The following is a 26,790-nucleotide window of genomic DNA, read 5'->3' as shown; positions in this document are numbered from 1 at the left end:
TAACATAACAGAAGAAGGAATTCAATATCCAAGCAGAGATATCACTAAAAGTGGCGTTTGAATAAAAAACAAAGGGATCAGAGCAGCAGATGATAGATGATAAACACTTCGTGGCACATGTAGTTATTTGTAGAAAAATAAGTAGAGGCATACGTTGCTGTTGGAATTGCCATTTTTTACTGAAAAATCCAAGTGACTATTACCTGTTTGATTTTCAAATTGCACACCGCGTTCTGAAACACTTTTATTGCATTTTTATCAGTATACAATAAAGCAAATCCAGATCTAATTTTTGTAATAGTGAATGATAATATTCTTAATAAACTTAAAACTCATTACTCTTGATGCCACTGTAACATTTCCATTCCACATTTGAAACCGATGCTTTGCCATTGCTTTCTAAAAATAATTGAGAATAGGAAATATCTAGTCATTCTGCAACTATTTCTATGCCTTTTCTGCTTTATTTTGTTCAATTGTCATCACTTCAGTTTACAATTCTCTAATCTTCTACATAATGTATAGACAGGCAAAGAACTAGAAACAGGTGAGTAAGAGGCAAAGACAAGGAATTTGGCAAAGTGGATCTAGGATAAAAATTAGACCTGGATCCAGCTTTCAGGGAAAAGAAAGATGGGCCAGAAACAAAATGGAGATAAGAGGCTGAAGACCAGACACAATGGGAAAAATTAGATAATGCTGTGATACCATCTGGGCCAGAATTCTGGACCAAAATAAGAAATCAAAGGAAGGGTACGGTCACCAGTGCAGTAAACTATTTCAAACTGACCCAAGAACAGTGAAAGACACAAAACGGTTTGAAACAATGAATTTGGATGGGGCAGGACGAATGACTACAGTTGGTAGAGACAGAGACAGAAGAACATGCCCACCACAGCACACTTCACGATGAGTGAGAGGTGAGACCAGCTCCAGAACTGTGCAGTCTCATCACTGGCATCCAGAAGAGTTTTTTGTGAAATCCACTGGCAACATGCAACTTTACTCTGTTCACAATGGCTTTAGCCATTCAGAAATTAATTAATGTGATCGAATCATCTAAATGCTATAATGAAAAGCCTATGAGGAAATGATGGAGAAATTAATATTCTAGATACTGACATCCTGCACACTAGGAGTGGAAGGAACTGGCGAGAAAAAAATACTGTCACTGAAAGACTGTATCCCATTGAAAAAACATGATGGTTTAAACAAATGCTGCACTTATTTTTATTTTCTCATTATAATTTGACTTTGCAACTTTAATGTACCTTTAAGTGTCACTTCCCAGGGAATAATTATTGTCAATATTTCAGGAAATAAATGCAAACTTTTAAAATTTGAATACATGTGTATGTTTCAAGAAACATTCAAGTCCACTTTTGCAGCAATTTTAAGAAAAGCTTGGAAGACAAAAGCATTTATCTTGCAATAATTTAAGTGATTTACAGAAGGAAGCCAGCTGCAGACACTTTCCAGTACCCTGATATAGAAAACAGCAGACTCCTATTACTTTGTCCCTTTTTATTCCAGCATAAAGAATCCACGTACAAATAATCTAAAAGCCAAGGTCCCATGGTCATTTTGGAGGTGAAGTTTCAACCAGAGGATACAAACTGTTAATTTGAAAGAACTAGAACAAGCTTCATAGTCAAATACATGAATATACTCTTATATGCTCCATTATAGTAATTTTACTAAACTATTTTCCCTTGAATACAGCTGAAAAAACAAGGCTGACTTGATGTGTAAGTAAAGCAAAGCAACAGTCCCTTATTTTCCCTTCACTGGATGGATTTCCTTGTTCTTTTCTTCCAACTTTACTTAAAAACATGGCCTGCTGCTTAGATTAGCCTTCAATAAAAAAAAAAAAAAAAGGACAAGACCTAAGAGCCACCAGCATGAGAGACAAATGAATAAAAATATACAAAATAAAGAGTGCTATCATTGTATTAAACAGCTTTTTGCTGAAAGCAGAACTGCCTAGGTATTCTGTGCCAGGCAATTATCCATACAAATGTATTTGAATGATAATTCTGTTACCTGCTTATGGCATATGCTTTCTCTATCCCATTCTTTCTCATCAGCAAATCGGAACTGTGTAAAGGAATCTCCTACAGAAAAGAAATTAAAAACACATTTATTTTTTTTTAAATAACAGGCTATCTCCAAAGTTCCCAATCCTACAGAAGTAAATTCAGTTAATAAACATCACATCTTCAACAAATTTGCATTTAATTTTAATGCTGCTTGCATTCATAATATTAAAATTCTTTAAGCCAAACTTCTATAGAAAGATCTTTTAATTTCTTATTTGCAAAACAGTACTAAAAAAGGCGCAACAAATTCAAAACTGAATGAGGAGGTGCTAGGTGCCGGGTCAACAATCAAGATTTTTATTGAAAAGTCCAGTTTGGACAACATACTAGGAATACATACAGTAATCACAGAGTGCAATTTATTTTTTTTTATGAAGAGCTTTAAATGGGCTATAGATAGACCACCTCTTATCAACATGTAAATTTCTCTTAAAATGGATTATAAATGTCCTAAAAATCAGTTTGTACAGGCCAAGTAAAGACTTGTTGTTGTCTGGTAGCTAAATTCTCCAGACACTGTCTTCCTTGAACTAGTCCCTACTCCAGCACGTCATCAAAAAAAGGCACTGAATATCAAACTCCAATTCGTATGCATAAAGGACTGAGTTAAAAGAAACTTTAAATAGGGATAATTAAGCTACATATGTAACCTCAGTTATAGGATCTTCTAAACTCGTACTACATTCCTCCAAGACAGTAGGAACTTCTTACTATAGAGAGGCTTGGGTTATTGTTTTGTTTTAGATGCGACATTTCTATTGCAGTACCATGCTCGGTTGTGAAAGACATAATTTATTCACTGAAAAAACACACAAGAATTCCAGGAACTCAAGAAAATTAGTAAGGTCTGTGACAGTGGAAATATGAATGATTAGGGTTGCAAGATGATGGCCAAAGGTCTCAAGTAACAGAAAGCAAAGGCATTGCTTATACAGAGTATGGGACATATATCTTCTCAGACCATGCAGTCTGAGAACAAATAGCTGTTTCCAGAGCTCTACTGGAAAAAAACCACCCCATTTAATTATTGCATGAAGGGGATGAAATCTGATCCCAAGAACTGCAGATCACTATAAGTCACTAGGATTTAGTCCCGCAGTTAGATGAGAAGCAACAGCTCCTTCCTTCTAATGAGCACGCTAGAGGAAGTTTTCAACGGCATTACCAACAAGGGAGCATCTAACTTCCATTTGGCTCTCAATATGCTAACCGCCATTGATACTTTCAACAATTCCTGCATCATGCTTTTAATCCTGCATAAAAAATCCAAATATATAATGTGCTGTCCCCAAAATTGGCTTCTTTTCCATTGCCTGCCTGTCCCAAAACGTAGGGGAGTTCAGCCTTTCAGTAATTTTACTCAATAGTGCAAGCCTCAGCCAACTTCTGATTTGCAAACTGAATGAATCAGCAGCAAAATGGCACAGTAATTGGCATATTTCTTTGCCAAACAATAAAAAGAAGGAGACCTAACCATCTCCCAGCTGGAATGTAAAATTTATTGGCCATGGCTTTTTTTTAAAAAAAATATCTAAAGAGCATTTCTAATTCACTGAATGTCATGTATGCTCATTGGGTATGCAACACACTTATATGCTAATCACACTGTGTATCTGGCATGTCCACCATCGTCATGTTCAGAATCATCTCAGCTGAGTATTTATATCTATATTTATAACTATGACCTTGTTCAGCTTGAATCTGCATCTTCCTGTTTTTTTTAGGTTTATCCAACATTGTTCAGCATTACAGGGCTGACATACGACCTTGCCTGATCAGCTAGGCTTTGGTTTACATTCAATGCCTCCAGATACTACTATTTTGGAAACAACCATGGTCAAACAGTGCAAGTGCAAATAATTAAAATCAAGCACTAAAACTGACATTTAGATATCCAAGAAGAAGCCTAATTTTATAAATGTTTAGTTCATATAATTCACAAACACCAGGTTCCATGACACCTAGGTGTGCTCAGCGACATGGAAAAACAAGATCCTAAGTTTATGTACGTATCTGCAGATGCAAATACTTAACTTGAGTGCTCACAGTTGACTCACTGCTGACAAAGGTGCCTTCTTCTTCATTGGACACGGAACAATGTAAATAAATCCCTCTGTTTCAAAATATCTATAATACCGCTAATAAGTAATTAATGTTGAAAATTAAAGAAATTCAAATTCATTCTTCAGTCTCATGATTTTAAAATGGGTATGAAAGTGTGCACATTAAATTATGTTTTAACAGCTCATAGCTTAAAGGCTCAATTTAGTTACATATGTAAAGAAGTTTTATTGAAAAATAATTAAACCAAGTGATCCTCAAAGTCTTCAGACTGTTAGAACAAAGGCGAAAGTATTTTCTTCCACTATCCCCAAGAATCCTTCAGTTATTTCTCATGCTGTGTTGCAGAGGAAATAGAGTCTCCTCTGCTTTTATAAAAAGGAGTAAAATTAAACTAAAGGATTAGTCAAATGCTTTCAGTATCAGAGAATGACCAGATGCTAAACAAACCTGCTTCATCAGGAAGATCCACAGGGACCAAGAACTGGTTTATGATTCTCCACACTCACAAAGTTGGTAGTAACAGATCCTCAGTTTGATACTGCATTAAAGGGTATGACTTATACTGTAGTTTAACTAGGCTTTTAAAATAAGTTAACAAAGCATGCCTTTCCAATGGAAAAGCAATAACTACAATTCACAGTAGCACATTTAATGCAAATTAGGTTAATGAGAATGTTGGCCTAACCAATTATCTTTTCACAAATTCCTTTACCCTGAAAATAACTTCCTTTTATGCTGTGAATACTAATCAAGCGTCTTGCAATGACTCCAAGTTCCTTCCAACACAAAAAATACTTTTCTTCATATGAATCATTTTTATGTTACTTACAAACATCACTTTGCCTTCAAATACAGAGTAGCTAAAAATAATGCATTCAAGCAAACCTCACGCATCGTCTTTGGAAACATTCATAATAAGCCTTAATATTCTTTATTGTATAAAATGTAACTTTATTATGAAAGAACAGCAGATCTAAACCACTATGCTTTCCTGCCACTTGAATATATTTTAAAGCTAAACCAATTGATTTAAATAGAATACATGTTTCATAATCTCATTACCCAATTATCTCTTCATATAAATATTCATTGAATAGCAAAATCAAACAAATCCTACCTGTAATCTGCAATAAATATTTTCCAATCTGTGAAATTATCTCAGTCTAAAAGTTGAAAAAATTGAAAAAAAAAACCCAATGTTTTCAGTAGCAAAACTGACATATCAGTCAAATTATTTTCTTAATTTTAATCCTCTAATTCATTAAAAATAAAAGACATAAAACATTAGTGAGGACAGAGAAAAAATATTCTATAGTCTTAAGAGATTTTCAAATTGGAGAGGGGAAAAAACAGTATAACAGGATTATTTTAAGACTGCCATGACTGTGAAGAAGCACTGCAAGGGCAAACATAAGACTCTAAACTCAATTTGTAAAATCAGAATTTACCTTCTCCTAAATAAGCACCAATGATTTTGATAAACTTACTTGGTGGTTTCAAATTTTTGTTCATCTCCCATTTATTTTATTTTGGGAATTCAAACCTCTGTCTACAAGTCCGTTTAGTCAGCTAAATAATATAAATTTACGACAGCAGTATACAGCTGAACCAAATAAATCACAACAAAAAAACTACAACTTAGCTATATTTGAGAAAATAACTATGAGATCTAAAATATCACAAAAAGTACTCTCTACTACACTAGTTGAAGCTCTTCCTACGTTACTGAATTGAGAAGATTCTCTCCAAAGAAAGTCCATCTTTAGAATAGATTTTAAGCAATTTGCAAGCTTAACTTGCAAGAGACCCCTTTCTCTCTATATTAATTCCAAGTTCACCACTATTTACGAAAGACATAACATGAAAACAAGCTACCCGTCTGTTCCACCAGTCTTCTTCATAGGTTGCAATAACGCAGGATGCAAGAGATGTTATTTTAAAGATGAAAAAAAGAACCAGATCCTCTAATCTAACACTTTTCTGCAGTGAAAAACAACAAATTGCAGAGTTTAGGCATGAATGACGCTTGAAATCTTATCCAACATCAATGGTTTATATGAGACTGACCAACTCTCTTGAGGAGTTGGGGCAATATAAGCAACATATTATTTCCCTTTTAATAGCACAAGACTTCATGCAGAAGCTCCAAGAAAAGACAGAATTTTATAGATCAAAGGTAGACAACTACTGAGTCTTGAATTTTCAGCTAACTTATGAGCACAAAGAGAAAACTAAAGCTTACCAGTCTTTTGAGATTAATTAAGTGTGAGCAAATATTTCTCAAACTGGAGGAAAAGCATGAACTACTCCCATTCATTCATGCTATGTCTTGGTCTAACAAGAAGATTTTGAAAACAGCATGGAAACAGCAAGAACTACCAACTGGGTGATTTGGAACACCATCAGAATTAAAAGATGTCTTTTCTCCTTATGCATTGCTTCCACACTGTGCAATCTTCATATACATTTTTTAATATATTATATATATGCTAATTGTCTATCTACAATTAATGCTCATTTTATATAAAAATCTCTTTGGATAAATATTACTGAAGATTTCCTCTTCTAGGACACCTAATGGTCTTCCTTTTTTTCTCCTAGAAAAGGAGACTTACATATATACAAATTCATAATAAATATTATTCCAACACTAGGAAACATATGTTTAACAAAGATTTTACAGGAATAATTTTATACACATCATAAACAGAGAATCATCCACATAGAATCATTTTCCCACAACGAGGAAGCATATTATACTGAGAAAGAGAATTCTGGAAGACACACTGCATCCGAAGACTCTTCATGGCAGTTCTAACAACACCACTAATTTCTATTTCTGCTTTTTTAATTTCTCTACTTTGATAGAGCACACACTGTAACTATTATCTTTTACTATGACTAAGGATGCAATGTTCTACTTATGCAAGTTGCCACGAGCATAGATTGAACAATAGTAATTTTCAGACTATAAGAATACAAAATCAACAGATAAAGACCCTGTAAGAACTCAACATCTATTAATTTTCTTCAGGTATTATTAAGACCAATATTACAAGTCACTTCAAAGTCTGTCTTTTATCAAGAACACGACAGATATTTCCAAATAACATTCCTTCACCACAAATACTTTAGCACAACCTACATTTTTCCCTGGTTCTACTGCTCACCAGTAGGTTGCACAGCTGTGTATTACAAACTCCAGAAGGCTTATGCAACAGCTCAGCATAAAAATTCTAACCACTAGCAGAATACACGTCTCAAAGACAATATTTCAAATAACATTTTTCTACTGATACCAGTGGAAGTTCTTGAGCTCTGTGCAAACATATTGATGTCACAGATATTGGTAGCCTGCACTGCAAACTAAAAAGTGTATTTGTAACCAGATTAAGAAAGAACAATATTCTAAACTAATTCCCTGGCACAACTACACTATTACTACTGGTCACAATTTAAAAAATAAGTACATGAATTTGACCAAACAGCAGGATCATCTGATCAAGCCTAAATTATATTCTCAAAATTTAAGATGTGTTGCAGATAAAGAAGTAAGAAGGAAGCACCTTGGTAAACTAGTGCTGCTTCTGGAACAAGTGTCTATTCAGGAAGAACAGAACTAATTTAACACATAGAGGAACCGCAGCCTATTGAAATCAAGGACAGTCACCAGTTTTTTGAATGAGGAGCAGAGTGAAGCCAACAAGTGCCAAAGAACACAATGCTTAAAGAAAAACCCCAAACATCACTCTTTTTTAATTAAAAGCTAAAGCAGAGGTTAACAAGAGTCAAAACAGGAAAACAAACAAACAAAAAAATAATATTCAAAGAGGTTCAGAAAAACAAACAGTGACACACATGCTTCTGCACGAATACAAGGTGACCAAGAAATTAGACAAGAGAAACTGGAATGCCTTTAAGCCTTTGAAGCCTCAAAAAAGCCAAATGACAACACATGAATACTGGCAGCAGTGAAAGGAAGACTGAGGCGGCGTGCTGGGTTTATGTGATGGGGTTTTGGTAGCAGGGGAGAGGCTGCAGAGATGGCCCCTGTAAGGAGCTGTGAGAAAAGCTTCCCCAGCTTCAAAACCAGTCAGTCTAGCTTCAGGCCAGGTCGGACTCCCCTCCCCTCGGGCCAGGGCAAATCAGTGCCTCTGAGAATTCCCTATTTATGATGGGGACAAAGGAGCCCTAACTGGGCTCAGATCTACAGTGAAGAGAGGGGGGAAGCGGGGGCTGGTCCCCCCCGGCCTCCTGGGCGAGTGGCTGCCCACGCTGGGCCACTGCCACTTCACTGGAGATGGCTACAGCGGCACGGCTTGGAGAGCTCCGAAGTGCCCCACTCCCAGGGCGCCCACTGGACGGAGTTTATCCTGCCGGGACTGCCAAGGTTCGTTGGGCCAGTCGGGCTCAGCCCAGCTGCAGGGGAGAGAAGTCTGAGACCTGAGAGAAATGGCTACACAGACACCAAGGTCAGTGAAGATGGACCGAGAGGAGGTGTGCTGGAGCTGGGATTCTCCTTCAGCCCGTGGTGAGACAGCAGGTGACCCCCCTGCAGCCCATAGAGATTAACGGTGGAGCAGAGATCCACTCACAGCCCGTGGAGAACCTCACGATGGAGCAGAGATGCCTGTGCCTAAGAGAGGTCATAGACCGTCTCAGGGAGAAGGACCCTACGCTGCTGGAGACTGATGACAAAGCAGAGATGTATCTGAACTCCATGGAGGACCCCACATTGGAGCAGGTGATTGAGCACTAAGAAGTCATGACTCTGTGGGAAAAGCCCATGTCAGAGCAAACTGATGGGCAAGGATTGCATCCGGTGGCAAGGACTGATGTTGGAGAAGTCTGTGGACTACTTTCCTGTGACGAGGGGATCCACTGGAGCAGGAGAAAGAGTGTGAGGAGTCCTCCTCCTTTAAGGAAGGAGTGGCAGAAACAACTATGACAAAGTGACCAGCAACCCCCTCATTCCCAGTCTCCCTGTGCCACTGGGGGAGGAGGTAGAGCTGGGAAGAAGGGAGGGGTGGGGAGAAGGTGGGTTTAAGATCTGGCTTTGTTTCTCATTATACTCTCTGAATGAGCCATTAATTAATTTAATTGATTTGTCCCCAAGCCCAGTCTGTTTTGCCTGGGGCCATGGTTGATCCCTCCCTGTTCTTATCTTGACCCTCAGGCATTTTGTTAGATTTTTCTCCTCTCCACCCCACCCAGGAGGAGGAATGAGCGAGCGACCTCATGGTGGCTTAGCTACCATCTGGGATAAACCACAACAGGAGGACGGTGCGATATCAGCTCGATGTATTTCATGGACAAATTAGTAGAAACTATAAGAAATTTACATGGATATGTGAATAAACATAATATTGGGGGGAAAAATCAACACAGCATTTGAAATGGAAAATTCTGCTGCACTAAGACAATTTCTTGAAAGAAGCAAAAAATTATGCACATAAGCAGGATCTAGTTCATATAATTTACATGTGTTTCCAAAAGCCTTCACTGACATCCTACTCCTTTTCCCACCCAAGACTTGGGAGCAGCAAAAAGAGGAGGAGGTTTTGTATGAATAAATAATTGCCTAAAAGTAGGAAGAAAAAGAGTAAATTGACAATTTTCACATTAAAAGAAACCACCAGTACAGTTCTCTGGGGTTGTATCTGTTTAACCTCTTCACTCAACTAAAACAGAAGAGAGAAAAAGATAAGAAAAATGAAACAAACTTTGCTGATGATACTAAGCTTCTCATGGTAGTGCAGATGAAGGTGGGCTGTGGAGAATGACACAAGAATTTCACAAGATTGAGAGAGCAGATTTTAAAATGGCAGATGAAACTCAATACCAAAGACGCAAAATGATGCAAGTCTAACTTCCCATACAAAATAAGTTCAGAGCTGACCAACACCATGAAGAATCAGAATCTCAGTGCTCAAGGAAACAAACTCTTTGGAATTATTAAAAAAGCAACAGTGAACAACACAGAGAACATCATTACACCCCTATCATGTATTATTATCTTGAATACTGTTCACAGTCTTGATTTCCCAAGCTCAACCTCAAAAAACATAACAGCATTAGAAAAGGCATGGAACGGTTCCTGTATGAGAACCAACTTAGTGACTTAAGCCAAGGGAGGGGAACCAAGGGAACACGACAGAGATCTAAAAACCATGAAAGGCATAAAAAGGCCAGAAAGGGACCCACTGCTTATTGTCTCTTCTCAGAGAAAACCTAGAGACATCAAATGAAGCCAGCAGGGAATATGCTCAAACAAGTAAAACGTAGCAAATCTTTATAAGTTGAAGCCAGGTTGTGCGACTCCATGCCATCAGATGCCACAAGTTTCCACAGATGCAAGGAGGTATATAAGAGAAATATTTTTTAATAAAAAGATTCCACATCTGGCTCAGAAAGTCCCCAGGGCATAAAACATGGCAGGTCAAGAAAGTATTTGGGAAAGCTGCATATCATATAGCATGTTCAGGTGCCTTACATCAGGTGTCTCCAGATGGACCTTGGGGCTAATTCAGTAGAACCAACCTTAAATTAGAGCAAATAGCTACTTTTTATTAATTGTAGAGCTCTACCTTTCTCTTAATTAGTTATCTTCCTGCAGGAAAAATAGGAAGGAAAAGTAGGTAATGCACAAGCTTATTTTAAATCCGTAGCTAAGAGTTCTTTCAAGTCAATACACATTTTACATGTGCAGGGTATGTAAGGAGACAACAAACAACACTACCATACAGGAACCTATATAAACAGCATCAAGCAGACTCTCTCTGCTTTCTAATTAACTTTTTCCACATTTTCTTAAATGTATCACTATTTTTATATGTAATTTTAATTAAGTATTTAATGATTATAGCACTCAGAATGCAGCAAAAATGCAAAATATTAAAACAAAATGCATTGAACAAAAAAGCATATTTAAAATTTCACCCAAATACAGTAGCCTGACATGGCTATTCATAAGTACCAATCCTATCTTCTCCATTATTCACTTTTTTACTGAATAAACAATAAAATGATATTTAAGTGTGAAGTTACTGATCTCCCTATAGGTTAAGCTTAAACTTTTCATTAAGTTTAAGCTAGTCACCTTAAATATTTACATTTTTCCTGATGCTTTATGACATTTTCCAGTGTCATTTTTTTCAGGTCACTAAATTATAACATACTTAGAGATTTTTAAATGTCACTGCAACCAGCTTGTTAGATTAGACAAAGTATAAAAATCCATAGAACATTCTGGGTTTTAAGCAATATCATTCAAGAGAAAGGATGTAAAAAAAGGCAAAAATCACCACACAATTCATGCATAAACACTCAAGATCAAAGGCTTTTTTTTTTCCCCATAGCATCAGTATGACATAGCAGGAAGTAAAATTTGTGACTTTCCCTACGGACAGGGATAGATAGCTCTCCTTTGAATGAAAGGGAGAGGACTCAAGTATTTTCACAAGACTGGACCCAACAGAGGAAAAAGTAGCTTAACAGCAGAGTTTTTGATGCCACAGAGCAAGAGGTTAAGGAAACTAATGATCTGGGCTTTTGTGAACATCTTGTTTTCTCTGAGACTATATAAGCAGCTAATACCAAGTGTCCATAGAAGGAAGCACAGCTGAAATTCAGCACTGGAAGAAATGAAGAAATGGCAAGGTTCCACTCACAAAGGGAGATTTACATAACGTCAAACTGCAGAACTTGAAAGAGGAATCCGTTGGCACGAGCTGGCACAAGGTACTCTTGTCAGATTCTGTCTTCTAAGTGAGGAAATAAGAGCCAGAATGAAAAGAAGTTTCAATAAGAAGCCAGAATGAACAAAGTTCAAGCACAATGGAAGCTGGTCATCCAAAAAGATCCCTGATTTGCCTTGCCAGTGGACATGAATTGCTGTGCAGCAGACACAGTGAGTGGGCATCAGAGGACAAAGGAGACTAAAGAAAGATGCATTCCTATGGATTTTATTAAGCAAAAATACTGCCTTGAGACCTTGGGGTACATGGTCCCTCTAAACTCACACAATCACTTTGAAGAGGAAATGAGAGCTCTGATTAACAGTTTAGTTTTAAACAGACAAGAGACAAGTAATTCTGAGGTTAGAGTTCAAACAGCACCCTTGATTCATACCTCAGACAATATAACTTGTAAGTAATTCAACATCCTATACTTCTGAGCTCTGATGTTGTGAGAAGTTAAAAAAAAAAACCATTCTGTAACACATGACAAAACCTCTGCGGTTTATTCAGGAAATTTTCATTTTTTCTAAATTATACACGAAGACCAACTTCTACAATGTTTCTAGATCTAAATACGTCTAAATGTCCTACTGTATAAAAACCAAACAAGGTTCAAATTTTGCCAAATGCTAGCTAGATCCCTTGTTACTAGGAAGCTCAGATTCAAAATTCAGTTCCTGGTCTGAACTTGGCAGAGTGCTCTACCAACTAAACTACTGTTATTTTTTGTAGATGGCACTTTCTCAATTCTGTTAGAAACCTGAAAGTTCTTCTCAATTAAAGTTTAAGTAAAACATATGCATTTCAAAAATGCACTAGAACTTCCCCTGTTGTTTAGGTACTTCTTGTCACGCTAGCTACAAGAATGAAGAACATCAGAAATGGCATGTTAATACATTTTGATAAGTCGCGGAATGGCACTCACTGGCCTAGGTTCTTTACTTCGTCCGATTTAAGCAAAGTTTCTCCTTTCTTTATTTGGATTATTATTCATTCTACCTCCTGTGTAAGCAGTGCATACAATTATATTGCTGTATTGTAGCTGGGAGGTGAGAATGTCACACAATTAATTAGATCAGATTTATTCTTGCACGTTTTTGTCTAAGAGAACTTTATATCTAACTGGCATGCTTCACTAAGAGCAGCTGCATTGCATAAATTTACACTAGATAACCACTGTTTTCTGTAAGGAGGCTGTCAGAATATTTGGTCTGAAAACTTCAAAATTCCTGAAATCTCTTTCTTATCCACAAACAGCAAGAATATAGAAAATAAGACTCTTTTATTTCACGTTGTACCTCCATCCAAAAAATTTATACCTTCTTTTTTAAAAAAAGACAGTAATCTTAGAGTAAACAAATAAACAAGCTTAAGAAATACTTTATTTTAAGCAGCTTGTTATTCTTATTCCAAAAAGAGTCACTAGCTTGACACAATTAGAGAAAAAACAAGTCTGCTATCTGTAGTTCTCACATGACACACAAACACTGGAAAACATCCCCTTTTCTCTCCCCCTTCCCTCCAATTTTTACAGCAGACAAGTCATGAAAGTTTACAATAGTTTTGACTGTTGACTAACTATTCAAGCTTCCATGTTAGGCATTCAAAGCCAGTTTTAATTCTTGATGATGGTACACACATTATCTGACAGCCCTTGCATTATGAAGATTTCATAACCCAAAAAAAAGGATTCTAAATTTTTCTTAGTGCTACAGTTTCATTCCTTACTTTGTATTTGATAGAGCATGCAATTATATAATCAATAAATATTATTGATGCTCCTGTGCTGGATATTTTTAATTTCATCACATCCAAATTAGTAGCATTCTTCCCTAAAGCAGAATTCACTATTCATGCAAGCGGTACAGTATGCCGTGTCTATGGGACTATCTTTCAAAAGTATTCATAAATTATACATAAAAGTGCAGGCCTAAAAATATTCAAGCCATTTGATATAGTGAGTACGAGGCTTGGCTTTCTTGTATTTATGAAGGGTTCTGCAAGATATGACAAGTCATAGTACTAACACAAGCTTGCAAGATGTTTTGTTTGATTTAATAAAACAAGAAAGAGAAGTGGTTTCAGAAAACAAGACAGGAGGATTTTCTTCTGATATGTTAGTCAAATGACAAGGATTACAATTAGCAAAGAGTAAATGTAGTAAAGCTCCAGTTCTGTAAGCACGCAAAAGCTTGGAAAGTATTTCTTTGCATATGCAAGTTACTCATAACCCTCCAAAGATAGTAGCGTAAGGCTTATCAGAGAGTTCTCAACATCAACTTAAAATTAACGGCAAATTGGTAAGCATTTGCTTCAGATCAAAAATACAAGCAAGCAGCATACTGGATTTGTCTTACCAAAGGCTTGGTCCAGCTTACATTTGTAAGAAAAATAATCCATGAGCTAGAAGCTACTGATGATTTTTCAAGAAACATGTTTTTTAAACAGTTAACGATTATCTACAGTGGATTTTTCTGTTGCTACAAATGAATTAGTCAATGCAAAGTTTCAAAACCTGTATTAATAGAAATTAAGAGCTCATCTGTCAAGCAAAAAGGAGAAAAATAATTACTTACTAGCTACAATCCTTTGGGTCATGTTAAAAAGCAAGTTGTAGCAACATGCAAGCTTCTGTTCATCTTTTGTATCAGGTACCTTGAGAGTTTTTCTAACAAATTTATCATCAGTAAATAAAGTTTGGGTTAGCTCAAGTGAAAACACCAGCATCACTCATGTTGACCCCTGTGCTCACTCCCTTGTGTGTGAACACACTACAGCATTCCACATTCTATAGCTTACAATACCTGTTAGCAACACATCCCATAGCCGCCTTATGCAAGTTCTACTTGTACGGTGTGACAAGAACTAAAGCTCTCCCATAAATCAAAAAACATGAAGAGATGATACAGAACGGAGAATCAGTGTTGTGGATGACAAATACTGTCTGGGTTACGTATTTACCGCTAAAAACACAGTGTTTTACGGGCCTGAATAATGCAAAAGTATTGATTTTTATTTTAATATCCTCTGAATTCAAACAGCATAGAATTGAAATGTGCACTCTAGTGTTCATATTTAAATATTCATTTGGATAATTTATTTTCCATCACAGTATTGACATACTACTAAATAGCATCATAGCAACATCAAAATTCCAGTTTTAAGATACTGAAGACAATGATGTATCTGGTAATAATAATAACATGAACAAATATCTGTATCATAGCTATTCACTAGACGTATTTACTTTCTGTTGTTGTTTACTTGTAGATTTTTCTATGATCTAGTTCTATACAGTCAAAAAAAAAAAAGGCTTGCACAACCTCGCCCCCCAAGGACATTACTTCATGATGGATTTTAATGTTGTGCTAAAGCCTTCCCTGTCTATTCATTCCTCCGTCACCCTGCTTATTCTAGCCCTGTTTATTAGGTTTATTTCAGTTGTTTACCTTGTTTAAATCTATTCTTCCAGATTTCTGACCATGATTATGGTACTTTAAGTCTCTCTAGCCTACTCAGAACATAATAAGCAGGTGCTGATCAATGAATTCTTTACTTTAGCAGGAAACGACCTGTGAATCATGTAGAAAGTACTAAGCACTCTCTGCTCTGCCTTTTCAAATTGCATTGCTTTGTGGTAAACATTTCACTGTCCACAGAAATACGCAAGGCATCTACCAAACATTATTCTCATTGTTTGTTTTCATTTTAAACGCAGTGAGAAAACAGTATTTCAAAACAAAAAGTTAAGACATTTTTCTTTTGTATACAGAAATTTCAACATTTTTTTTTTTTTTTTTTTTAGAAAAGGATCAGTATTGAGTATGTATTTCTACTATTGAGTAGAAATATTTTTATTTTATTTAACCATCTTAAGGAAACGCTTTCAGACAGCCTTGCTTTATTGGGCATATTAATTTTGATTCTCATTCCCATGGCAGGGGGGTTGGAACTAGATGATCTTTGAGGTCCCTTCCAACCCTAACCATTCTATGATTCAGCATGTCAACAGTGAAGTCACTGTGTAATATATACCAAGTATAGAACTTGACTAAGGTTTAGCATTTAAAAGCAATGAAGGCACAGTACACAGTGAAAAAATTCAGTTTTTCAGAAACTGCATTCTTCATTGGAAAAATAATTCAGGCAGAATTTTCCTGAGCAGCAAAAATTGTCTAATTCTTAATCTAATCAAAATTTATTTTAAAAAGCACTATCGGGGATTTGTAGCAAGTTTTTGGATTATCATTACTTTATTCCACAAAATAGTCAACTGACTCTCACTTCAGCAATCATGTAGGAAAAGGTTTCACAACACATCTTTCCCACTGAATCACCACAAATCTGCAATAACACAGAGCCAAAGCTCATTCAGGAATCTGAGAACAAGGATTAACAGACAATGAAAATGTGCTTAGAACAAGTAAAAGATGCTTGAGGTAACAGTTATAAATCTTAGCCATATATTTTTAAAAAGGAAAAATAATAGTCTTTGTAGCATAAGAGAAAAAAGCTTTCACCAAGATGCTGCTCTTGTGCATATGCTTCCCTACAGATGAAAAATGAATGACCTTTTCTCTAAACATCCATGCAGGTTTTTTTTAATACCTCTTCTGGTTTTGGTCAGCACATTTTTAAAAAAAATAACATTTGTAAAAGTACCTTTCTTCATTTTGTTTTTAAGCTTCAGAGATTAGAAAAGAATCAGAATCTATCAAAAGTTTTAGGATGACAAGAAGGTCACTTATGACCCTGCTGATAGCCTAACACACAACCTCAGAGACATCATCTCTTTTTCTGAAACAGGATTTTTTTCTACAGGCTTCAGTTAGCAAACAGTTTTGTTGCACATCTGAAGGTCAACCCAAAACCAGGAACAATCAGTACCACTTCTCACATTTATAAAATCCAGCCCGTTTACAGACTTAAACCATTCTTGTTAAGCACTTTAAGATCTACACACAAGTGCTAAGATCTAACACCAGTATTTGTTGCCAGTCCTACTATCACCAAAATAGCATCTTCCTGCTGAAGCCTGATACTTCAGTACTCATTTCAAAAATCACTTAAAAATAAAGATTATGGCTACTGAAAATCAAAAAGAGATAAAACGCTTGGATGAATGACAGTCTGGTTAATGAATTACCCAAATTCTAAAAAATCAAGCAACTAAGCTCCAAATTAAAACCATCTCTGCTTTACTACAATCCACAGCTCTCAAAAGGAGGAAGTCAGTTTTGCTTGTGTTTGTCACATCATGTGGCTTGCTTTTGCCAAGTGCAAATACACAATGCAGGCACTCTATTAATGGTTCTCAATTTTTCCAAAATTGAATTTGAACAGCAAAGCTAGGCTTTTAACTCTTTCAGAAGTGAATTAAGAGACTGATCATATCTTCAGATAAATGACAAACTATAAATTTTTTCAGAGTATTGCATGCCTCTTGAGTACCTTTCAGTTTTCAAGGGACAGGCTTCAAAGTATTCAGAGGTTCAACACAGCTGTCTAGTAATATCATGCAGAGGTTTACAGGAGAACCAGTCCCCTGATGTGTATTTTCCTTCCACAATACTTTTTTTGCATGTGTTTTCAAAATCACAAAAGTGATAGTGAAATGAGTATTTCCCATACAAACTTCTACAGATACTTCAGTTTGAGAATATAAAACAGCACACAGAGGAAACTGCAGAGTTAGGTATCTGAGCCTTCTCAGGAGAGTACTTCTTCACACTGCCTAGAAAATACTCAGAATACAGTAGAAGTTAAATTCATTACAAAAAAGTGACAAAATAAAGCTTAGAATGATGTATCAATCAAATTATATTTGTAAAAAAAATAAGATTTAAGCTTAGGAAAACAGAAAATGAAATGTCAAGTTCGTGTTTCAATTCAACTAATCACATTTTTATCCATTCCTAATCTATCTACTCAGAGAACTCTGTATCAGTGGTTTTCAACCATGGCTCCTATGGACTAACCCCCACGGAATCTGTAAAAGGTGACAAAAAGCAACACAAGACTGTGATACTTTTACCACAGGATTCCAAATACCACTGGGAAAACAAAAACAAAAATGAAAACACAACTCTTAAAGGTCTGTAAGTAAAAACAAGATTAAAAACTCCTCAAGTCAGTTTAACTACTGCAATAATTCCATTTTATATTACAAATGGTGGCATCTAGGGTTCTCTGGAAGTTGAATAAACGATATACTTGAACTGTCCAAGCTCACTTCCACTTTATTCATATACAGTTTTGAGGCAGGAACTGCTCTAACCTGCCAGCTGCAGTTTCCTTACCTACATCAAATGCACGATGAGTCACTGCAGAAGCTAAACGTACTGCAAGGCCAGTTTTGATGGATGACTCAGAACTAGGAATTAGCAACCATTAGAGGGAAAAGCAAAACCAAGAAGAATTTGGGAAGAGCACATATTTCTAGTCAAATACACAATTTAAACTGAAACTTAACTATCCCTATACCCTCAAAGATGGTGGTGGTGAATCACAGAATCACAGAATGTGAGGAACCTCTCACAGAACTCCTGGATTACTGTCAGGAGGAAATATGGTATAATGAGTTGTCATCCTATTGTATTTAGTGATCAAAAAATAGATTGATGTACTTTTAGAAATGTTTTTTATTCCATAGTATGGTAGCACAACATCCAAGAGTAATAATTTATCAGTTCTGCACCTAAAAAAAAAGGTAAATAAATGCAAACATAAACACCCTTAAACAGTGAAAAGCCATGTATATCTCTGGTGCTACAAAAATGAAGACACAACAGCTGAAAATTACTCACATTTAAAATATACTTATGAAAAATATTGTCAGCCTCAATTGAATTTATTAAGTTCAGAGGAATAAAAAACAGTTTGGCAACTGATAATCTTAGAAATAAGCTCTCTTTCTATGATTGTCAAAATGCACACCAGGAAATTTTGGAAAATGCCACCTACTGAATTCAGGAGCAATCTTTCTGTTTATCATGTCTACATTTCACTGAGACTTTCAAAGCAGGGTAATAAAAAGGAGATAGAAGTCACCAGCCTAGTGTAAAGCCAGACTTACCATCACTGTTGGTTGAACCTGCAAATGGGACAGCAGCAGCCACATTCATCGTCCTGAGCTGGAGAGACCCCAAGGTCTCTGGGCTGAGCAGTAGGAATTGCCATGAGCTGCGGGAGGTGGTGGCTGCTTATAACGCCCTTATCAAAAAAAGCAATCAAGGAACTTGCTCTAAAATTTTTCTTGTGAGTAACGATGGCAAACTTCTTTGTAAGAAGAATTTCAGAATTCATCACAGAAAACTAAAGCTAGATCTCAATAATTCAATTAACACCAATTTCTTTCAGTAGATGAGTTCAGTGCAGTTGACAAAAACTTTGCTTCATGGCTATAAGGAAAGCATCTGTCATGAAAAGGTGTAGAAATGAACATGGCTACCAGATGAATAACACGTCTTTAGAGAAGAGTCAGATTGATGACTTACATCTCTTTGGTATAATGAGAAATGTTATATCCTCTGTACAACGCTGCTGTAAGTGAACATGAAAATGTCAAGATGCTGTCAATTGGAGAGTACTACACATACATGCCAGATGAAGACGAACTCTGAAAGGGGTTCGCTGACTACATGGAGAAAGTATAATCCAATGTATTTGATAACGCTAAGTACAAAGAGAAATGTGACACTGATTACGTTATCATTTAAATATAAGGTGCATAAGTTCACAGGATCTGATGCATCCATGGGTCCTGAGAGAACTGGTAGATGAAGTTGCTAAGCCACTGTCCACCATTATCTGGGAAGTTGTGGCAGTCCAGTGAAGTTCCCACTGACTGGAAAATGAGAAATATAAACCCCACTTTTAAAAAGGAAAAAAAAGAAGACCCAGGGAACTATAGGCCAGTCAGTCTCACCTCTGTGCCCAGCAAGATCACAAAGCAGATCCTCCTGGTAACTATGCTAAGGCACATAGAAAATGAGGTGATTGGTGAGAGTTAGAATGGCTTCACTAAGGGCAAATCATGCCTGACTAATTTGATGGCCTTCTACAATGAGTTTACAGCACTGGGAAGAGCAACTGACATCATCTTCCTGGACTTCTCCAAAGAATTTGACACTGTCCCACATGATATCCTTGTCTCTAAGCTGGAGAGACATGGTTTTGATGGATGGACCACTCAATGGATAAGGAATTGGCTGGATGGTTGCACTCAAAGAGTGGCAGTCAATGGCTCGATGTCCAAGTGGAGGCCAGTGACGAGTGGTGTTCCTCAGGGGTCGATATTGGGGCCAGTGCTGTTTAACATCTTTGTCGGTGACATGGACAGTGGGATCGAGTGCACTCCCAGCAAGTTTGCAGATGACACCAAGCTGTGTGGTGTGGTGAACATGCTGCAGGGAAGGGATGTCATCCAGAGGGACCTTGACAGGCTGGCGAGGTGGGCCTGTGAGAACCTCATGAAGTTCAACAAGGCCAAGTGCAAGGTCCTGCACATGGGTTGAGGCAATCCCAAGCACAAGTACAGGCTGGGCGGAAAATGGATTGAGAGCAGACCTCAGGAGAAGGACTTGGGAGGGCTGGTTGATGAGAAGCTCAACATGAGCTTGCAGCCTAGAAAGCCAACCGTATCCTGGACTGCATCAGAAGAGTGGCCAGCAGGTTGAGGGAGGTGATTCTGTCCCTCTACTCTGCTCTCGTGAGACCCCACCTGCAGTACTGTGTTCAGCTCTGGAGGCCTCAACATAAGAAGGATATGGAGATACTGGGTTGGGTCCAGAGCAAGGCCATGAAGATGATCCGAGGGCTGGAGCACGTCTCCGATGAAGACAGGCTGAGAGAGTCGGGGCTGTTCACACTAGAGAAGAAAAGGCTCCAGGAAGACCTCCTGGCAGCCTTCCAGTACCTAAAGAGGGCCCACAGCAAAGCTGGAGGGGAACTTTTAGCAAGGGTGTGTAGTGATAAGACAAGAGGCAATGGCTTTAAACTGAAAGGGGGTAGATTTAGATTAGATATAAGGAAGAAATTTTTCACTCAGAGGGTGGTGAGGCACTGGAACAGGTTGCCCAGAGAAGCTGTGGATGACCCATCCCTAGAAGTGTCCAAGGCCAGGTTGGATGAGCAACCTGATCTAGTGGAGGATGTTCCTGCCCATAGCAGGGCAGTTGGGACTAGATGATCTTTAAGGTCCCTTCCAACCCTAACCATTCTATGATTCTATGATTTTAATTTGAAAATGTGTCTTCTTGTATAATTTCTTTCTACAATTAGGGAAGATGAGTTTAAAACACGTCTTTCTAATTCAGACAATCATTTTGTTGGGTATAGTAAACCAAATTACTCCCTCCAGCTTTTGTCATCAAGTGTGTCCTGAGAGTCAAGCATACATATTGCACGTGTTTCAAATAATTAGGAAAGACAACATTGCTGGGTCTACTTTGAGTTATAAGTAATTCTAGGTTACCTGACAGTAATAGCTTAAGGTAGAAAAGCATGCATCAGCTGATTCAATCATAAAAACATGACTCCATACTAAGCCTACCTTCCAAAATTCTAGAAAGTTTTCCTCTCTCAAAAAAAAATCTCCATGCGATTTCTCTACAAGTCATTTCTCTGGACTATAGATTCACTTCGCTCCTTCCATATCCATAAATAAATAACGAAAACAGCTATCGCATGAGGTGCTACATGTCTGTAGCAAAAAAAAAGGTGACCAAGTTCATACTGGAAACTGTAAACTTGATTTCACAGTGCAGTCTGGCATCCATTAACAGTTCATTTATCATGCTTCTTTGAGCCCAGAACCGTGGCCATAAATTCTACAGGGCAGACATAGTGAAAAAGTCTACTGTGTAATTTTTCAGGAGTACCCTTTCATAAAGGCTACTCAAAATTAAAAAACGAGCCCTCTTCTTTAGCTACATATTGTTTTCAGGCTTCCTTCAATACCTTTTATATTCTTGTACTAGACTGATGACTGCATTAGGTAGTCCTTGAATTTGTTCACAGGAAATGTCTTTCATAAGTCAGACATCTTCATATATGATGAACTCCACGGCCTGGCAGCATACACAGGCCATTACCCCTGTGGTGTTTTCCTAAATGTTCTCACTGCTACTGAAAGGTAAACAAGTGCCCTGTACAGGCGCTTAATACAGGAATATAATGTATTCCAAGTGAGGATCACAGAAGCTTTATGTTGTTTGGATGGATACTTACAAAAGTAGGTACCTTTGCTATTGCTTTTAGTCTGGTAATGGAAAGTGACCAATGTGAACGCAACATCTCAGCTGAAAGCATTCAATTCCCTCACCTGAATTCACCTCCTTTCTTCTTTGGAAGCAGGAAGCAATAAAGTGTCACCTCTGAGATACGAAGACAGAAATCCCATGCCTCCACCGATGATAAGGGCTTACTGTCTCTTTGAATAGTTTCTCAATGAGACACATTCTTGAGAGTAGAAAAAGGACAGCTGGAAACAGGCAGCATGTGCATTTTGTGGCTTGTTTACCACTTTGATCTTCACCAGTGTTCTCTATGATATGACAAATTAACAGAGGCGCTTTTCTTATGAGTAGAGGATTATGAAGAACAGATACAGTCAAGATCAAACATCCAGGCAGAAAGCATGCTTGCTTGGTGAACACTGTGTCAACTGATTCGCTGTCATCTTCCTGGGTTTCTTTGTAGGTTTTAAACGTACAACGTAGTCAGTAGATTTCTATATGTACAGATATTATAGCTACCCAGAAATGGAACACTGGGTTATGTAAAAATTCTCAATGCATTTTTCATTCCATCAGTCAGTGGATGCAATGTTAGTGGCTTCTGTTTTACTGAAATATATTTCTGGTTGTTAAATAGATCCTAGTGGAATCAAAAGTTTTAATAGTATCTGTTTCTATTTCTGAAGCATATGACATCTAAATATAAATTGTACTTTTCATCTAAAATCTAGCCATAACATAGAGAACTAGTATATCTGGTAAAATGGGAGTTTTGATCTCAGGCTCCATGGAGAGGAACTTGAAATATCAATGAAGGATCAGAGCATTTAGTTCATATGCTGTTATCACTGAAGTGACAGACAAAGATAATTTAATTTTCGGAACAGAAATCTGAACTTCACAGTCTGAGAATATGACAACTAACCTTATGGTGACACTTGATTTCTTCTCCCTGTGGGCCAGTAGTTCTTAGCTCCTAAGGTCAGATCCTCTAAGCAACTCTAAAGGTTTTTTATGTACAGAAAATATCATACAATATTCTAGTTCTTTCTTACAAGATTTTGAAATCATCTAAGACAAAATGCAAATATAATTCTTCTGAAGTCTGAAGAAAAATTTCTGTATTACTGCACTCTCAATTTAAAGTACCTCGTACATAAATTTACCATCAATAAGTACACATTAGCCTCCTTGGCAATATTTCTTCCTGGCATTTTTCTGCTGTAACCTACAACGCTCCTCAGCAGATATGAAAAAATAAAAGGTATCCTTTAATTTATGGATAGACTAATGATGAAAGACTACATTAACTAGTCTTAATTAAAAACTTGAAGATCCTGAAACATGATGTGCTGTGATGCTTACTCTCAGAAAAGTACACACTTTCCCTTGGTAAGTTTTCAGAAAAAAGGAAAGTAATGGACCTTTTATGGTACATATATGAAATAAAATCTAAAGTTTTAAGCTTTAGCTTCAATAAGAAGTTCCTTTAAAAAAATCCCTTAAAACAAGATGTAGTCATTACTGAAGAGCTATGAAGTACTCACAAAGCAAAAATATTTTCCGAAGTCAGAACTTAAGGACAGGAGTAAAAATCTCAACTACATGCCAGAATCTTTGTCATTTCTCCCCTCTATTTTTTTGAACTGCGTATTTTGCCATACTTGGCTCAAGTTAATACAAAAATGAAAACTTTTACTAATAATTTTTTTATCTTTTGAAACACCTACTCAGCTGCAGAAATACAACGAAAGTGTCAATAAATGTTAAAAACCAACCAAACAAAACCAGACAGCCAAACATATGTAAAACAGAAACATAAATGAAAATCTAGAATTAAGAGACACAATCCAAATAAACACACTAGTTAAAAGTGAAAACAGACTGTTTCAGAAACTGCAATTAAGGAACAATATAAAAAAAAAAAATCTTATTTTAAAATGAGTGAGATGTTTCTGCAAGACAGCTGCATTTAGAAGTGCACAAAAACGTACAAGGATCTACTTCCACTAAAACAGTGCTCAATAAGTCCAGAAGTTTCATTTCCACAACTAAACAAATTTCCAACAATCTGTACTCTGATCAACCTCTACTTCTCAGCTCCATTATCTTTAGAAAATGTTCTTAGCTAGATTAAAATGGAATAAATATTTTGTTTAGCAAAATATGAAGGAAGCAAACAGAAAATACAAAATATTATTGCAATTTTTACTTCAAGCCACGAGAAAAAAATCAGACCACTTCACTCTAGGAAGTTCACAGTCATATCTATGATCCTCATTTCCATTCTGAAAAATACTGGGTAACTTTCTATATCACAAAGATTTACTGTGTGAAGTTTATGGTAGAGGGCTTTTTATGCCAATCTATGCTGTCATTCTTAGCACCTTGCGTAAGGATACAAATTGCAGCGTTCAGCACAGCAGTGGCTAACATACAGGTCGTACTTGTACGCACCAGGCTCCTGGCACAGAATCTGCCGCTCAGTCATGTCAGAAAGAAGTCTGTCCCACTCAACCCTCCTTCCACCCACACCCTAGCTATACAATCATATACCTTATCCCTTCCACTGGCTCTGAGGGTTCTTCCACTCACTCCTCTTGTTCACGTCCTAGCTGTGCAGCTGTACATCCTCCCTCACGCTGAATCCCTACCGAGTTGACTCACCTTGCTAAACCATCAGGAAAGTATTGCGGTTTTGTCTGTCAATTAAGCCTTCTGCCATTTTAGCAAGCAGACTCCAAGAAGCATCTGAGCTGGCACGGCAGAAAAAAAAATATGGATACGTGCTGTCAGGAGCAAAGAAGAGGAATGATAAACCAGCGTAAAGCAGGACTCTCTAGCTCCAATCAAGATCAGAGCATTACATGAGTCCCTACATTTGTGTATCTGAAATTGAAGAAATGAAATTGCAACAAGCTCAATTACTCAGAAATGAGTGTCTGAAAATAACATTAATTGCTAATAAAGAATCCATTTGCTTTGAAACTGAGGATATTATTCAGAATGAAAATATGTTCCCAAGAAAGTATGTACCATGTTTACAAAGCTGAAGATGTAATATAAAAGCACAAGTAAGAAATGGGCTTGCATGTATCCTGCATGTGATGAAGTCAGCGTAACATAACAGCAGAACTACTGGCAATCACTTCTCTCTTACTAACACTTTTTCCTGAGCCTTAGAGAAAAGCATTCATTTGTGAATCCTCAGTGAGAGAGATATAAATATTTCAGAACGTATTTTTCTGACAAAATTGGGGCAGAGAAGCCATGGGCTGGAATTTGAACCATTAAATAAAATTTCTTGATGTGTGTTCAGGGATGAAGGGGAGGAAGAAAGAAACAAAAAACACTACAAGGAGAGCACTGTAACTGTTAGAAAGAGTTTTAACAAGAATAGCTACTAAGCTTAAAGAAAATGCACCATTTTCATCAGCAAAGCATTATACAAACCATCTTTTACTACATTACTACAAATATAAATAATGATTTTTTTTCTTTTATAATCAGAACAAAAATACCAGATGGGCAACTACATTATTTCTAAAGATATTAAAGACAATTAAATGAAAAATCCAGCCCAGTGATTTTAACAAAAAATTCTTATCTGGCTTTAGTTACAGGAAAGTAAAACAATGTCAAGTTTTCAGATAATACACATTTTAAGGACAATCATGCATTTTAGTATGAAAATGTAGCATGCCTTTACTAACAGAACTCTGAGCATATGTCCTTCTGCTTAGAGCCATTTAATTTCTTTGCAAACAGCAATTATATAAGTCACAGTATTTAAAAGACATAGATATGTATCTGTTGTATCAGTTTGCTATTAGAGAGATTTATCTTGTAGAGAAAAAAACAAAACAAAACAAAACAAACCTCACAACAAAATCCCTGTGTCCTGCGTTTGTATTTTGGTCTCACTAATGTTAATTTTCAATTTAAAGAAAAAAACACTTTCATCCACACAAAAATGACTGTGCACATAAGTGCTGTTCTGGAAAATTTAGAATAAATGCACACAAAACTTCTTTTTTCAGCATATGCACAACTGATACAGAAACACAGTTAATATCTGGAATGCTATTATTTTGTTTTGCTTGTTAGTCTTCCATTCTGCAGAAATGTTTTTTCCCTTTTCAAGTAAACTTGTTTCTCAATCAACTTTCTGACTGAGTTTTCTAACTTAAGAAACTCAGTGGCTCACTCAAAAGAATTATTCACACAACTATGTCATAGTTTTTCTAAATTAACCTAAAACATCCTCACTTTTAATTATTCTTGTTATCATCCTATTAAAAATGAACATTCTTAAAGTATTCCTTATCTTTTCACTTCAAAATACAGTAAAGAGAAGATCATCACACCAAAATTACTGGAACTTACACAGCAAGTCAGCAAAATCACTAGTAAACAATTTAGAGTTGAAATGAAAGACAAAAGAGCAACATACAAACACTGTTTGCTAAGAAGCTTGAAACTTGTAATAGATAGCAAGTAAAAAATAATTTAAAATATCTTCCATCAGTCTATATTCTTGCAATTATTTTTATGTCACCTCGTACATTTCCATGATGCCAAACTTCTTAATTTTTATTTTATTTTATTTATAAGAATTTTTCATCATAATATACACTAATAAACTCAGCC

The 26,790-nt window shown here is 36.7% G+C and overlaps 1 protein-coding gene across 1 annotated transcript in view; it reads right to left on the bottom strand.

Moving 5' to 3' along the window:
- Window positions 1-26,790, bottom strand: part of AVEN (apoptosis and caspase activation inhibitor) — a 106,677-nt gene that overhangs the window by 5,014 nt on the left and 74,873 nt on the right. The window contains exon 3 of the mRNA XM_086613860.1: window positions 2,044-2,114. Coding sequence (XP_086469986.1) covers window positions 2,044-2,114 — 71 coding nt within the window. The remainder of the gene's footprint in view (window positions 1-2,043; window positions 2,115-26,790) is intronic.

This window comes from Tauraco erythrolophus, chromosome 6 (genome assembly GCF_009769465.1).
Source record: "Tauraco erythrolophus isolate bTauEry1 chromosome 6, bTauEry1.pri, whole genome shotgun sequence".
Classification (NCBI taxonomy): Eukaryota; Metazoa; Chordata; class Aves; order Musophagiformes; family Musophagidae; genus Tauraco; species Tauraco erythrolophus.
This window is presented reverse-complemented; position numbering and strand designations above follow the sequence as displayed.